This window comes from Haliaeetus leucocephalus, unplaced genomic scaffold, assembly GCF_000737465.1.
Source record: "Haliaeetus leucocephalus isolate CR32 unplaced genomic scaffold, Haliaeetus_leucocephalus-4.0 Scaffold417, whole genome shotgun sequence".
In the NCBI taxonomy this organism is placed as follows: Eukaryota; Metazoa; Chordata; class Aves; order Accipitriformes; family Accipitridae; genus Haliaeetus; species Haliaeetus leucocephalus.
Window position 1 is genome coordinate 3,749,852 of NW_010972853.1, and position 16,900 is coordinate 3,766,751.

General features: G+C 35.5%; 2 protein-coding genes across 2 annotated transcripts in view; one reads left to right on the forward strand and one right to left on the reverse strand.

The window, feature by feature from the left end:
• AVEN (apoptosis, caspase activation inhibitor) overlaps window positions 1–14,482 on the forward strand; it is a 102,340-nt gene extending 87,858 nt beyond the window's left edge. Inside the window, 4 exon segments of the mRNA XM_010574211.1 lie at window positions 5,580–5,650; window positions 9,878–9,973; window positions 11,534–11,894; window positions 13,099–14,482. Of these exon segments, the coding sequence (XP_010572513.1) occupies window positions 5,580–5,650; window positions 9,878–9,973; window positions 11,534–11,894; window positions 13,099–13,217 (647 nt within the window). The 3' untranslated portion in view covers window positions 13,218–14,482.
• RYR3 (ryanodine receptor 3) overlaps window positions 14,480–16,900 on the reverse strand; it is a 194,282-nt gene continuing 191,861 nt past the window's right edge. The window contains exons 103-104 of the mRNA XM_010574283.1: window positions 15,395–15,446; window positions 14,480–14,575 (exon numbers count right to left, since the gene is read on the reverse strand). Coding sequence (XP_010572585.1) covers window positions 14,480–14,575; window positions 15,395–15,446 — 148 coding nt within the window. The remainder of the gene's footprint in view (window positions 14,576–15,394; window positions 15,447–16,900) is intronic.

A 16,900-nucleotide genomic window follows, 5' to 3' on the forward strand; every position in this document is an offset into this window, starting at 1 on the left:
GACATGTTTTAAATTTTGAGGACATCATTTAGCCTTGATCAGATGATCCTGCTGTTTGGTCAAATTCACATATTTATTTTTTAAATTGTGACTAGTAGTACTGTGTAATTGTGCCAGTAAATTAATTTAGAATATTGTTATTTTTGAATCTGGTTACGAATATTCTTTATAGTTTGCAGTGCAGACTACAAATACCCTTGACATCAGTATGTTTGCACAGAGCTCAAGAACTTCTACTGGTAACAGTAGAATGTTATTTAAAATATTTTCTTTGAGATATGTATTCTGCTGGTACTTAGAATTTTTATGCTGAGCTGTTGCATAAGCCTTCTGGAGTTTGTAATACATGGCTGTGCAACCTACTGGTAAGCAGCAGAACGAGGGAAAAAAGTAGGTTGTGCTAAAGTATTTGTGGTGAAGGCATGTTGTTTGGAAATACCTGTCTTATTCTTGGTAAAAGACAGACTTGTCAGTGACTTGCAATATTACTGATCTTAATAGTATCTGAAGAAAACTAATAGATGTTGAGTTCTTACAGGGTCTTTATCTGTGTTTTTTTGTATTCTCACATTCTGAAAATTGCTGTTACTCAGTCTATGCTCGTGGCAAATTGCATAAGTAGCACATTGCAGCCTTAGTCATAGCAAAAGATAATAGTTACAGTGTGTACTCTACCACAGTAGAGAAATTAAAAAAGCAGAAATAGAAATTAGTGATGTTATTAGAACTGCCACGAAAAGTCTTTGGAAGCTTTGTGTCTTCCAGAAGTCTGTTTCTCAGTATTATAGGCTACCTTATTGTGGGAAAATTACAGTATCTGGATGATTAGCTGTTTATGATGCATATAAAATTATTCATATAAAACTTTTGCAGAACATATATTTCATAGTGTTGGAAGAATATTTGTTATGAATTTGAATATATGTAAGTCTCCTTCTGTAGGAGAAAAAAATGAAAACCATTAGGTGTCCTATAAAAGGAAATCTTTAGTAGTATTTATCCAAAGAGTTTTTTATATAAAATGAGCATTAATTGTCAATAGACAATTAATACATAGATTATATATAAAAATATCTAGATATATCTGTAGTATATATATACATCATGCTGTGTGGAAACACTGTGTAAGGAGAAAAGACATCTTTTCATTCTGATGATGTCCCAAAGCACTCAGTCTGTGATTCTTGATGTTTTCAGAATCTTCTAGTTAGAGCAAGCCATGGCATGGATGGGTGGAAATTCTTTCTCATGCTTTTTCCTCCAGTTTGAGAAAGATTCACACCTAATTCAAAACACTGGTAAGCTTCAGTTTTCTCTTTGTGCTCATAAGTTAGCTCAAAATTCATGACTTAGTGGTTGCCCACCTTTTCTTTGATCTATAGATTTCTGTCTTCTCTTGGATCTTCTACATGAAGTCTTGCACTATTAAAAAGGAAAGAATATGTTGATTATCTTCCCTCTGACTCCTCAAGAGAGTTGGTCAGTCTTATATGATCCTTCATGCCTAAACTGTGCAATTCAGATTGTTTTTCCGTGCAGAATAATGTTAGATGGGAGGATCTGGTTCTTTTTTTCACTTTAAAAATAACACCCGTTTCCTCCTGCATAATTGCAACCCATGAAAAAGACTGGTGGAACAGGCAGGTAGCTTGTTTTGATATTATGTCCTTCATAAATAGTGATGAACTGGGGATCAATGTAGAGAGAAAGGGATCTCTTGCAAGCTTAGAACCTAAAGATGGACTTGCTTTGGAGAGAATCTTCTCAATTTAGTAACTCGGGAAGAACTTTGACTAGCGTAGTAGATAAAGGGTGCTTTTTGAGATATTTTGGGTCTTGTTAACTTCCCAAATGTAGCTAAGTTGTAGTTGTAGTGTTCTGTTGTGATTTATTTGGTTCAGCTGCATACTGCTGTCATAAATTTATTGCATATTCTTTAGCTGACTAAACAGACTTGTAGACAGAGGCTTGAATTCCCCCCCAAAAATCAATGGGAGATGAAAAAAGGTTGGAAAACCCCAAATAAGGTTATAAAAATCATTGGTGCTTATTTAGGAGAAGGTAAATTCGTATTAAAAAAATGGGTTTAGAGTCTTATATTTGCCCTTGCAGTATTTCTTTACAGTCACATCAGTCTTAGAAGGATCTTGTTACATTGTTTGTTTACCCCCCCCAATTTGAAAATCTCTATAGAATATTTTTCCTCTGTCTTCAGTAATGTTTTATGTCTTTGTTTTTAATGAATTAGAGAGTTAAAATGAACAAAATCGTTCCACTGATATGTCAGTTTTCTTACTGAAGACCATTTTTTCTTCATTTTTTTCAACTTTTAAACTCAATTTCACAGATTGGAAAATATTTCTTACAGATTACAGGTAGGGTTTGTTTGATTCTGGTACTCAATGAATATTTGTATGAAGAGATAATTGGGCTAATGAGACTATGAAACATGCATTCTATTTAAATCAATTGATTTAGCTTTAAAATATATTCAAGTGGTAGGAAAGCATGGCGGTTTAGATCTGCTGTTCTTTCATAATAAAGTTACATTTTATACAATAAAGGATATTAAGGCTTATTATGAATGTTACCAGAGATGGTGTGTGAGGTTCACTTGAATGCATTATTTTTAGCTACTATTTGAAGGGCAAGTGATATTTGTAAGTAACACAAAAACTATTCGCATGAGAAAGAGGTTTTTTTTTTTTTTTTTTTTTTTTTTTTTTATGTTGGAAGGAACTCGGAGTCATTGCAAGACGTTTGATTAGTATTCATGGCATAAAAGGAAGTTATTTTCAGGGTAAAGGAATTTGTGAAAAGATAATTGGTTAGACCAACATTCTCATTAACCTAATTTGCATTAAATGTGCTATTGTGAATTGTAGTTATTGCTTTTCCATTTGAAAGGCATGCTTTGTTAACTTATTTAAAGAGCTTAGTTAAACTGTAGTTTAAGTCATACCTTTTAATTCAGCAATACGTTATCAAACTAAGGATCTGTTATTACTACCTTTGTGAGTGTAGAGAATCATAAACCACTTCTTGACCCCAGTGGATTTTCCTGATGAAGTAGGTTTGTTTATCTAGTCACACTCAGATACTGAAAGCATTTGACTAATCCTTTAGTTAAATTTTAGTCCTTACAAGAGCAGAGGAAACTCTTTATTTCCTCTGTGACACTGCATGTGAAATAGCTGAAGGAGTCTTGGGCATACTGGAAGAAAATGCTTATGCCTTTGTTCTAATAGTATGAAGACTTTGAGGACCATTTAGTTTATTTTTCAATAAAACTTCTTTACATATGTTACTAAGTTGAGCCTTTAAAATATGAGCTTTTAAAACCTAAATGAATTTGCACATTTTCGTACCCATTTTAAAATCATAAGATTGAAGAATGAATTTGGATTTCTTTAATTTTCAGCATCAGTTATTACTTATTAGCAGTATATTAGATATTTTGAAACAGAGGGATTTATTTACTGTTGTGCTGTGTGCAATGAAGAGGAAGGCACCTTTGTCAGCAGTGAGCCAACTGTGAGTGCTCAAGTTAAGTATTTGCATCTGCAGATAGATACATAAAGACAGGATCTTATTTTTCCATACTGCTGAGCATACCTAGCCATCCTGGAACCTGGTGTTTGTGAATTACATTTATAAAATTAGGCTGCTGCTTAGATATCTAAATGTTAATTTCAGTGCTTAATTTTAATTATTTGCACTTGTACTGTTTGACACTGATTGTTTTCAAAATAGTAATATCTGGAGGCTTTGAATGTAAACCAAAGCCTAGCTGATCATGGAAGGTTGTATGTCAGCCCACTAATGCTGAACAATGTTGGATAAACCTAATGAAAACAGGAAGATGCAAATTCAAGCTGTACATGGTAATGGTCATAAATATCTATATAAATACTCAGCTGAGAAGGTCACTTTCTTGCTGGAATGGTTCTAAAGATGATGATTATGGATGTGGCAGGTACACAGTGTGATTAGTGTATGAGCACACTGTACATACCCAATAAGCATACATGAAATGCAATGAATTAGAAATGCACTTTAGATATTAAAAAAAAAAAAAAAAGCCATGGCCAACAAATTTTACATTCCAGCTGGGAGATGGTTAGGTCTCCCTTTTTTTATTGTTTGGCAGAGAAATATGCCAATTACTATGCCATTTTGCTGCTTATTCATTCTGTTTGCAAAACAGAAGCTGGCTGATGGTTGCACTGTTGAGGAAAATTCCTGAAAGGCTGAACTCCCCTAGTGTTTTGGGACAGGCAGACAACGGTAAAGAAGCCAATTTTGGTGACAGCACATTTTATGTTTGGATTTTGTATGCGGGATTAAGGGCATGATTCAGGAATTGTCAGAGGTATGAATGTCAGTTAGGATACTGAGAGCCAAATGGAAGTTAGATGCTCAGTTGTTGGTAATGCCATTGAAAACTTCCTCTAGCACATTCATTCTCTATTAGGGGTTGGGAAGAATGAGCTGTGGCTTCTCAAATAACTGCTGGACTAAATCCTAGTGACTTATAGGTGATCCGCAATCCTCAGGATCAAATTTCATCTTCTTCAGGGAATAATTCAGCAGGTTTGTTTTTTTTTTTTTCCAGTAGAGCTATTTGTTCTCAAACTGTATGGTGTAAGGTGGCATATGTCCCATACTCTGCATCAGCAACATCTTTGCTTTCTGTTGCACTAGACCTTTGGCCATCATCTTGCAACCCCCATCTTTCATATCTCCTCTGTCACAGACCTTACTAGTTTTTTGTTCCTGGAATTCTTGTGTGTTTTCAGTGAGTAACTTTATAGACTGTCTTTTGCAACCCAGCATGGTACTGCAATAAAAATATTACATCTAGAACAAAATAATAACCCAAGCTCCCCTATAGTAAGATGAAGTTCCTACTGTCTTGGAGAAATGTGGTAGGAGGTTAGAAGATCCTATAACTGAGGTTACATATGTAGCTTAGCCCTATTTAAGGTTTCTTTTAATTCAGTCCCTTATGCATATGGATTGGAGTTCAGGGTTCAGTGCCTTTTTTTGATGACATGCTGAAGTAGGGACTAGTTCAAGGAAGAGAGAGTCTGGAGAATTCAGCTACCAGACAACAAGTTGTCTTTACTTGGCCTGTACAAACTGATTTTTAGGACATTTATAATCCATTTTAAGAGAGATTTGTGTGTTGATAAGAGAAGGTCTATCTACAGCACATTTAAAGCTGTTCACAAAAATGCACTCAGTGAACACTGTATGTATTCCTAGTATGTTGTCCAAATTGGACTTATCAATTAAAATCTTGCTTGTTGACATGGCACCTAGCACCTCCTCATTCAGTTTTGAATTTGTTGTGCCTTTTTCAGTACTGTTTTGCAAATAAGAGATTAAAAAGTCTTTCTATAGAACTTTAGCTTAAAGAATTTTAATACTGTGAATGCTAGCAGCATTAAAATTAAATGCAGATTTGTTGAAGGCGTGATGTTTATTGATTGAATTTATTTCTGTAGGGTTGGGAACTTTGGAGCGAGCTTGTTATTTAAAAAAAAAAATTAAAAAAATGTATTTCTTTTCTGTAGGAGATTCCTTTACACAGTTCCGATTTGCTGACGAGAAAGAATGGGATAGAGAAAGCATATGCCGTAAGCAGGTAACAGAATTATCATTCAAATGAGTTTGTATAGATAATTGCCTGGCACAGAATACCTAGGCAGCTGTGTTATCAGCAACAAATTCTTTAATACAATAATAGCACTCTTTATTCTGTATATTTTTATGAATTTGTCTCTGATGCTAGAGGCTCTTAGGCTAGGATTTTAAGTAACATTGGAAGAAAAGAGCAAGCAAATAGAGTCAGTGGAGGGAAAATAAGGGACTGTCACTTTGTTTTACTGAGGTATCAAGTCGACCTTCCTTTTTCAGCTGTATTCAAGAGGAAATAGTTTAGTAAAATGACTACAACAAAACCTATATGAGTATATTCATATATTTGACTATAAAGCTTGTTCTAGTTCTTTCACATTAACAGTTCATATCCTCTGGTTGAAACTTCACCTCCAAAATGACTATGGGACCAACTAAGTTTTAGATTATTTGTATGCAGATTCATTATGCTGGAATAAAAAGCAGCAAAGCAATACGAGTCTGCTGTTTTCTGTATCAAGATACTGGAAAGTGTCTTAATCTCTGCAGCTGTCTTCCTCACTAAGTCACCTATTATTGCAAGATAAATGCTTTTGTCTTCCAAGCTTTTCTTAAAATTGCTGTGAAGCTGTGCTTGAGCGTTTCTTGAAACATACATACATATTCAAATTTTAAAAGTTTGCTATTTATTTCCTAAAATACTGACAATAATTATGCTCTGGGAAGTGGTATTTAAAGGTACATTAAAGTTGCAAAGTCAAATTAAAATGAGGAAATAAAATCAAGTGCAGCATTTGTTTAAGCCATCATGTTTGTTCAGTGGGATACAGTCTTCCAATGACTGTATTTTTTTATTATCAGTTCCTCCTGCTCCTAGCATGCAGGATATCAATATCCAGAATATTATTTTCTTCATAATTTCCTCATAGGTTTGTCATTGTAGCATTTAGGTGATTTGAACACATTAATTTCTGAATGGCTAAAGCCATTGTGAGCAGAGTGAAGTTGCATGTTGACAGTGAATTTCACAAATATTCTTCTGGCTGCCAGTGATGAGGTTCCACAGTTCTGAAGCTGGTCCCATGCTCTCACTCATTGTGAAGTGTACTGTGGTGGGCAGGTTTTTGTGCCTCTGTCCCTACCAAACTGTAGTCATTTGCCCTGCCCTATCCAAATTTGTTGTTTCAAACTGTTTCGTCTCTTCCACTGTTCTTATGTCAGTTTTAAATAGTTTACTGCACTAGTCACCATTACCCTTCCTTTGTTTTCTTATTTTAGTTCAGAATCCTGGCCCAGATGGTTTCATAGCATTATCTTATTTTTCACATTGTCTCTGGTCTTCAGCCTGTTACCTCCTTTTTGTTTCTGGCCCATCTTTCTTTTCCCTGAAAGCTGGACCCAGGTCTAATTTTCATCCTAGATCCACTTTGCCAAATTCCTTATCTTTGCCTATTAGCTCACCTGTTTCTAATTCTTTGTCTATCTACAAGATTAGAGAATTGTAAACTGAAGTGATTACAATAGAACACAATAAAGCAGAAAAAGCATAAAAATAGTTGCAGAATGAGTAGATATTTCCTGTTCCCTATTATTTGTAGAAAGCAATGGCAAAGCATCAGTTTCAAATGTGGACTAGAAATGTAACAATGACATCAACAATAACAAATTTTAATTTTAGTAAGAATATTATCATTCATTGTTACAAAAAGTAGATCTGGATTTGCTTTATTGTATATCAATAAAACGCAATAAATGTTTCAGAAACACAGTTTGGAATTTAAAAATCAAACAGGTAATAGTCATTTGGATTTTTCAGTAAATATGGCAATTTCGGCAACAAAGTATGCCTCTACATATTTTCTTGAACAAATAACTACATGTGCCATGAAGTGTTTATACTTTATCAAATACTGCTTTGATCCCTTTATTTTTTTATGTAAACACCACTTTTAGCAAACTCTCTACTGGGATATTGAATTCCTTCTTACATTATGTTATTTCTCCAAATTCCTCTTTTCCTTCATCCTCAGCCTTTCCCCCTCTTCCCCATCTCCATTTTCACCTTCATTCACAGTGTTCATCCACATTAATCTTTTTGCAAGTATACTTAGCTCTTCCCAAATTCATTTAAATGTTAATCAACGATACTTGACTTTTTACAATTTTTTTATGTTACTGGATTCATACAATTTCCTTGTCCTTTGCAAATATGCGGAAGCCATATTTGATCTTTAATATCTGTCAAAAGAACTGGGTTTTCTGAAGTTCTAGTTCATTGCTGGGCAACAAGAATTGCTTGTTGAAGACTTTTTGAGGTTACTTGTTGTCCTGGTTTCAGCTGGGATGAGTTAACTGTCTTCCTAGTAGCTGGTACAGTGCTATGTTTTGAGTTCAGTATGTGAAGAATGTTGATAACACTGATGTTTTCAGTTGTTGCTCAGTAGTGTTTAGTCTAAAGCCAAGGGGTTTTCAGCTTCTCAAGCCCAGCCAGCGAGAAAGCTGGAGGGCACAAGAAGTTGGCACAGGACACAGCCAGGGAACCTGACCCAAACTGGCCAACGGGGTATTCCATACCATGGGACGTCACATCCAGTATAGGAACTGGGGGGAGTGGGGGCGGGTGATCGCAGCTCAGGGACTGGCTGGGTGTCGGTCGGCGGGTGGTGAGCAATTGCCCTGCACATCATTTGTACATTCCAATCCTTTTATCATTACTGTTGTAATTTTATTAGTGTTATCATTATCATTATTAGTTTCTTCTTTTTTGTTTTATTACACCGTTCTTATCTCAACCCACGAGTTTTACTTCTCTTCCCAATTTTTCTCCCCCATCCCACTGGGGGTGGAGAGTGAGTGAGCGGCTGTGTGGTGCTTAGTTGCTGGCTGGGGTTAAACCATGACACTTGTACCAGTGAATCATCTCTGATGGTGATCTCATCCATTGTAAAATAAAGTTGTTAGTAAATAGGAAAAATTCTAACCATCACATATTTGTTTGGTCCTTTTACTCTCATTACTGCATACCAGAACCAGAATTTGGATACAAGAAACTGTTAAGCCAACTGTATTGGGGTTTTTTTATTAATTTAATTTAATTTTGTAAATATGCTATCAGAACACACTATGTCTTTGATGTTCATTCTTGCTGTGTGTGCAGGTGTCAAAAGCCATCTTGTTGACTGGCTTTCAGGAGCAGCGTGAATTCCTTTGACAACTCTCTTGCGATATGGCACAAAAGTCTCTCCTAATTAATGAGTATTTGGACTTCTAAATGTCTGTGTCAGTCTATACCATATTGAGAGGGACAAATTTTTGTCTCTAAGCTAGATTTAGATGCAGCTTCTCTGCTTTGATAAAAATGAGAGTATAGAGTGAACTTCAGCATTTTGTTGTCCAATTTTAAAATGTGATGGATATCAAATGATCTTTCATTGATGGTGAACATGCTCAGAATGTTCTGCTGTACTGTGAGCTTGAAATGTGTTGAAGTCTACAAAAGTCTATGGTGTTCTGTAAAAACATCAAATACTGCTGGTCCATTTTGTGCAAATTTGTTTTTAATAGTTTACAGACAAAAAAAGGGTGTGTCGAGAAAAGGAAACTGCAATACCCGTCACGTTAGTAAGGGACAATTCCACTTTTAAGCAACTAGGCAGCAGTAGAGTTACCTTTCCTGAATATCTTGAGTAACATTTTAGAAGTGTATGTAACTATAGTTTGTTGCTTTTGTAAGCGTTGAAACGATGTTTTAAAAGATGGGGAAGTATAAAAAGGGCCATGTTGTTTAGGCACTAAAACCAGCAGAGCTACGCACAAGCTAGATGGTTTGATTGCTTAGAAAATAGTAGCAACTCATTAAAGAATGGCTATTCCCACTGCATAGAAAGCTTCACAGATTAAAAGATGTATGAGTTGGAAAAGCTTCTTATGACATTGTCAACTTGCAGAACTATTTCCTACTTTGGATTTTCAAGGCATGCCTAAGGAGTGCTCCGTTTATACCTTGTTTTTAAACCTTTAAGTGATTATTTATTTGCATTGTAGGTGTTTATATGGTAGTTTAGCCAAACTGCTTTGTACATGTGTAATTTAAAACTATGAATTCCTTTATTTCATTAGATTGTTTTTCACATTCCTTGAGCCTGTGGAACAGGGGAATGTAATAGATTAAAAAGTCATTATTAGTTTGTATTTTTTTTAATACAAGTGTACTGTGTGTTGAATTATTTTTCAGTTATCTGCACTTTCTGTTGACTGCCAGTCTTTGGTCCAGGCCCTTCAGGAATTGCCTCTACATCTGAGGTTGAATGTAGCTGCTGAACTTGTGCAGGTAATGCTGTGAATTTTCACAAGAAAATGCAAATACTTTAAGTGAGTGAAACAATCTATGCAAGAATGATTACCTGGTCTTCAAACGTAAGTAGAATGTATTTTAAAAGTAAATGTGCTTGTTGAGACTGGCATGTCAAATGGCATGTAATGCAGAATACCCCTCTATCAGCACTTTTTATGCTTTGTTGCCTTTAAACAAAATGCTTTGATGTGCAGCACATTAGATTTGAAGACGGATACTGGAATGTTTGACTTGGAATGATTGCATTGTTTTTGTACTTGCTTCTCTTGTTAGTAGCTGTTAAAAACTTGCACCAAAATTTTGAAAGTGCTTTCACATTCTTTCCTGTTAATTACTTTGTGATTTATTCTTCTGTATAGCTAATATCAACATACATGTTTATTCCATGAATCAAACTTACATCTGTGTTAGAAGAGGTACAACTGTCAATCAGACAGGTGAAGAAAATGTCATTTATGCTCTGGTGCAAAAAAAAAGCAACAGAATAGTAGGAAAAAATGTTTCTTCAGGCTGTGAAAAAGAAAATATTAATGTAAGGGCAAAAGAACCAATGAGACTTAAATATGAAAACAAAATTTGTAAAAAAAAGAAGAAAAAAAAGAAAAAAAAATTTATCTGCTCAAGCAAGGAAAGAGAAACATGACCCTTCCTTACAGAAGAAATTTATTTTACTGCTGTTTGGGGTTGTGTGAAGTGCTTCTGTAACTGACACAACTATGCTCTTTCTTAAGGGAGCTCAAATATGTCTGCAGATGTGATGTCCAAGGGAATCTGCCAATAAATGTTACTTTTAAGTACAGTTTTCTTCTTAAGAGTTCTTGTCATGGTCTTTTAACTTTTATCAGACTTATAAAGTGTGTGTTATGACATTTAATCTTTGTCTTGTCATTCTGAATGGTGATGTGGTCATCAGATATGCTGCAGTGTTATTAATGCCCGGGTGTCCCGGTAAAAGCAGAATCTGTGTTCCACAGTTATTTAATGAATTGCCAATGCTTGTTTCACTATTTGATAATGTTTTGAAATTTGGTTTCATTTTTCAAAATATACAGCTACTATATACTATAACTTCTGCTAAATGATTTTCAGTGACCTGTAGTATGGTTTGCTTTCGAGACTGGAATTTTGGAGGGGAGGCCTCCAAATGGAGATCCTAAACATGGGATAATGTTTCTAGCCAAATTCTGACTTCAGTCATTCCAAAATTCAGAGTATTGATGGGATTTAATTACAGAAGAATTAAAGAAAAGTGACTCTCCAGGAAGTATATGTGAAACAATGGAACTTGCTGATTTAGCATACAATCTCATATTCCATAATAAGGGATAAAAGGAGTTTGTATTCTGTAGTTGCTTCTGTAAAAGTACCATCAAGATAACTTTAGTGTACTTTTACTTCTGAATTCAATTCTGCTGAAATTCATCATACCTTCTTAAGTGATAAATGTAGGAGGCATGAATTACAATCCAAATAAGATAGAATAGCAAAAATGGACTTAATTGTTAGAAAGACTCAAGTCCTTTCTTGTACCCTTAGGCATCAATACCTGCAGAGCTCCCACAGATGAAGTCTAAAATTATTGAAGATAGCAAGAGGAGAGAGCTTCTGTTCCGACAGTCTCTGGCTCAAAGAGAAACGGTGCTGGCCTCCCATCCTGTTGGTGATTCTCTTGCTCCCTCAGAGCCCAGAAGTAAAAATGGTCCTAAAGCAAGTGCCGCAGAACCATTTCAAAGAGCCCATCTGCTATCAAAGCAAGAGACTGACCATCTGGATGAAGAACTAGATCGTCTCCTAAATCTAGATGCCCCCATTGATACAGAAGAGAAACCTGTCTCAGGTGCATTATCCTATAACAGATCAACTGAGAAAGAATTGAAAGTGGATTGTAAGGAAAATGGTAAGATTTCTCTTTTCCCCAGCATGCCTTTATTTACTGCTCTCTGTTTTGTTGATGTTTTTGAACTCTTGATTAGCCAGTCAACAGTACTGCTGTCATCATCTCTGTCACACTGCACTTCATTTATCTGTGGCTATGTTCTGACGCATTTGCTCCTTTTCAAGTTTAACTCCCCACTGAACTAAAGTTTCACCCTTGTCAGTTTACTTTAAGCATTAACAGAAATTCTTCTGCAGAACAGCGTTGGTCTTACGATTCAGCAAAATTTTAAACTTGAAAAAGAATTGATGTACTGCTAGAGAATTTTAGTGAGAGGAAGATAGATAAAGTTTTCATTTAACATTATCAGCCCTTAGTCCACTGTGCTAATAATATACAGAAGAACTGACAGCTATTTCTGATGGCTTGTTATAAATGCTATTTTCAAACTTTACTAGTATTGATTTTACAAAATCAAGTTTAGTATGGAAACAAAACATACACAAAAATTGTCATATTTCAGAAAACTGGCAAACCCTTCCTTTTGTTTGCATTCCTAGAAGTTATACTCCTGTTCGTTAATTTTGATGGAGATGGTTTGCTACTCCTCCTGGGTCCACAATGCTGTAAAAGAACTTTTAGCATCTGTGATTTTTTGTGTATGATTTTCTTGCAATCTTAAAAATTAAGTCCAAGATGGTTGAACATGTAAGATGTTACCCCAAGCAATACAGCAAGCCTTGTTGCAGAAGAACAATCATCTCAAAATGCTCTTTTGTTTCAGTGGTGTGTATGTCATGCTTTCCACTCCAAAGCACAGTGTAAATCCCTTAAGAAAACAATGCCATCAGAATATGGACTCATACCATGCTGTAATAATCATGCAGGGCGATCTGCTGTTGTGGCGTCCTGCTTCTCTCCTATGTTAAAGTAAACTCTGTATTGGACAGGAGGGATCGCTTATAATCTGTCTGCTGCAGACTAGGCCCTGCCCCCCTTGAATCAGATGGAAGCCACATTGCTCTGGTTGAGCTTATTATTAACCTGCCTCATTTTTTGTGTTGTTGCTACTAGTTTTGGAATACGACTTGACTTGCTATTCTTCAAGAAAGAGAGATTGTGTTTAAAGAGAGTCAGTTGTGCATTAAAAAGCAAAATGATCCAGGACAAAGACCGGGTATGGCATGGTTTCCAGATTTCAAGTCTTGTCTTTTCACTTTTCTAGACCCTTTAAAACTAGATATGCCTGCAGAGAAGAGTACAGCATCACAGCAACAACAAAGTACATCTAAAAACTTTACTGAGGAAGAGCTTGAAGACTGGCTGGACAGCATGATTTCCTGAAGCTCAGATTTTCTTATGTGAATAGCTGAATATAGCAAACATGAAGTAGGAAGTGGAATCTTCCTTTTATCTCCTTGTTATTTCCTTCATCTGTTTCACTTTGTTCAGTATGCCAAATGCCTGGTTTTCTTTTCTGGCACCTAAAATTCTGTGCAACCAAAATTCATTTAGATGTGATAGTTGTCTAAGACTAATATTCTTAGAAAGGTCTAAGAGTTGTGATAAAATTAGGATTTTCTTTGCTAAAGATGCAGGCTACAGCACACTAAGAGAACAATTATTTCAGCTTGTACTTGCTCTATGTAGTCCTTAAAATAAAGCTATGAATGAATAATGAATACATGTGGTTTTAGTCACCATCCTCATGCCATATCTCCATATTGTAGAAAAACGAGAAAGATGACAGCAAAGGTAATATTTAGTTTATAATACTTTATTGCAGTGGGCACTTTTATCAGAAGAAAAAAAAAATGCATAATCCTAGCAGATTCTACTTGCAGGTGACCATAGAGCATTGTTTTATTTTGGCCGAAGATTTAAGTTGTATTCATTTCGATACAGTGTATGTCTTTTAACAGCAGCATCTAATAAGCTGTTATTGAAGGTAGTATATAAACAAACTTCAAGTGCAAATTCATACAGAAAGACAGAAAAGCAATACAGTTAATGGATCTGTTCATCTAGAACACTTATATAAATAAAAAGTTTGCATAGCTATGTCTACAGAGGTTTTAAGGCACTTGATGTTTCAAAGTCAACAAAGTGTTTGAAAATGTTTTCTTTTTAACTGCTTAAAGCTTTTCAAGCTGTAGCTCAGTACATTTGCTAGCAAATACTGGGGGGAAAAACTGGACAGCAGTTAGTTAAAATATTTTTTCTGAGGCATGGCCTCTGATGTTCAAGTTCTTAAATGTCAAATGTTGTGCAATTAAGACACCTTTTAGCCCTTTCAGCTGTACTGCCAAACACTAGGTTAATGATGTGGTTAAGAAATTGTTACAATTTCAGACCATGTTTGAACTGGAAGGCTTAAGTTAATCTGGCATAGTTTTTTCTAATTAAAATTCCAACAAAAGACCTGTTTCATACATGGTAGGTACAAAAAGCCTGTGAAATAGTGTCAAATTTTATATATGTCTTGTCTTGAAGTTCAAAGACATTTAAAGCAGATACAAGCTGTGAAATTACACCATGAAAAGAAAAGGGGTTTTTTTGTATACAGGATCTTAACAGTTTGTGAATAAGTAATTTCTTTTGTGACATTAGCCAAGCTGATCCTCATACTGCTTCCGGAAGCAGTCACCTGCTGGGAAAAAATCCCAACACCTTTCTTGGTACATCTTCCACACAAATGACTCCTGAAAATCATAAAGAGTATTTATGTTAACAGACACCTTGCAGTTAGTGCTCTAGATAAACTTTTAGCAGTAACCAGGTACTCTGCCTATTGCCATGGAGTAGAACTGTGAAGACGTTGAAACTCAAAGATTGTAACTCAAGAACATTTGTAAAAGTATTGTTCTGCACTGTTCTTGATGCAGTACTACTGAAATTTAAGCCCTATTAAAAAACTGTGTAAATAAGCATAAATTAATCAGTCTAGTTACATCAGAGCAAACCTGTACACAATCTGTATATAGAAAATGTGGTTTAGCTTGCTTGGAAAACATTTAAGTGTAAGGTACTTTTTTGGTGTTTGTATAACAGGTTCTTATTTGATATAAGATATAATTAAATCCTATTTATTTTCTTATTTATTTACATTTAGGTCTCCTAACAACACTAAACATACATACATGCATCCATATACTTATCAATATATATATGGGTTTAGACTATAAATATAGCAGCTTAACTACTTAATCTTTTGGGAATAAACTACAACTGGTACATTTCAGGGCTTCCCTTCAGAGATAAGACAACAGGAAAATTATTAGTAAGGGACTTCTGACAGAGTTCAGCACTGGGTAGAAACAGCACACTGCTGCAGCTCACCCCCTCCCTTTTTTTTAACCCTTCCTTCTCTTAAATTCCCCAAAGACTCTCAGGGAGGCTGGCATCATCTCCACTCCTTGGTGGTACATCAGTTCCACCTGGTGGTACACAGCTACAAGACTGGAGAAGATAAAAACACTGAAAGATAATCTTAAGAAAAAAAAATTTTATTTTCTACGCACCTGGCCAGTATGCTCAGTTTCATCCTTGTTAATGAGATACATTAAAAAGAACCTGAAACAAACACATGAAGCGGGTATTAATGCAGAAAACATAACATCTCTGCCTAACCTTTCCTAGACTGCTAGTTGGCATAATCTCCCTCACATACCCCAAAGTAATGATATTGCTAGGCATCTAAAGTACTTATGTTAAAGGAGAAAATTCTATCCTCCAGCACTTCTCCTATGGAAGTGCCAACAGATGTAAAAATCTGTGGAAGTGCAAAAAGGTGGTTTAGCACTTTCTTCATTTCAGCACTAGGAGCAATACCTGAATTAGGCATATGTCAACTCCTATACACCTATGCTCCAATGTCTCACCTTGGAAGAAGTTAATATGGCTGCTATGCAAGAAGTGTGGCAGATACTCAGCTGCACCAAGATTTCCAAACACTCATGCCACACAGCTCGTAAGCTGAACCTGTCTATCTCAGATACCTGTACTCACTCAAACGTAGAGAGCTTGAAGTAATTTGAAAGGCTGTAGAGTACTAACAAGGGCCTGTTTATATGTAGTACAACTCTTGGTATGTGCTTTCATTGTAAAGAAAGAAATGTATACCGACTTTAACATTTGTCTAATTAAAGGGCAACCTGGTTAGAAAGACTGTTCACTATATATTCTAATATTAAAGAAATGGCCATTTTTAATTTACTGTGAATTACAGGTTCCCATATACCAATTAAGCAATTCAATATAGTAAGAAAAGGTTGGAGGTTTTAGACTGGTAAAACTATGGATGTTAATGGAAATTTGCCTCACAAAAGCACTGTGCATTGATTTTGCAGTGTCAGTTGCTATACAAGGAATAATGCAGCCTCCACTTTTTTTTTTTTTTTTTAATTTAAAAAGTTCAGGTGCAGTATTCCAAAGCCAGACTTCTATAAGATAGCACCAGTTCAGCTCCTTTGGTTCTGCTGGCCAATGCTTATATAATTATCATTGTTGTATGAGAAACTAATGCTACCAAATTAACTTCTTAAATATCCTCTTTGATCTGCTCAGTATTTACTAATGAAACTAGAAGATCACTGTCTTGGGAGTCTGGGCAATTGTCTAAACACACAAAACTCCTGATTGCTTCGAGGTTTTGGAAGGCTTCACTATCACTAAAGAACTATAGGATCAGACTTATACATTACTTTTTGTAGCTTATCTTTTAGGAATCTTCCAGAAATAATGGGTTTGTTTTGATGTTTTGATTTGGGTTTTCTTTTTGTCAAATTGAGGCTAATTGTCAATGGTCTCATCAATGTTATCAAGCCCCTAGAAGTCACAATCAAAACTTCCAAACTAAAGCAACTTACTAAACTGTTGTTCCCTATCATTCCACGTATCTGGGTTTCCTTCCAGAGGAATAAGGAGTTGGTGTGCTTTCAGGTCTCATTCCACTAAGGTAGCTCATAGGTAAGGTGAGCACTTTAAAGATAATGAGCAGTGTGGAGTAGAGGAAGGGAGACCAGAAA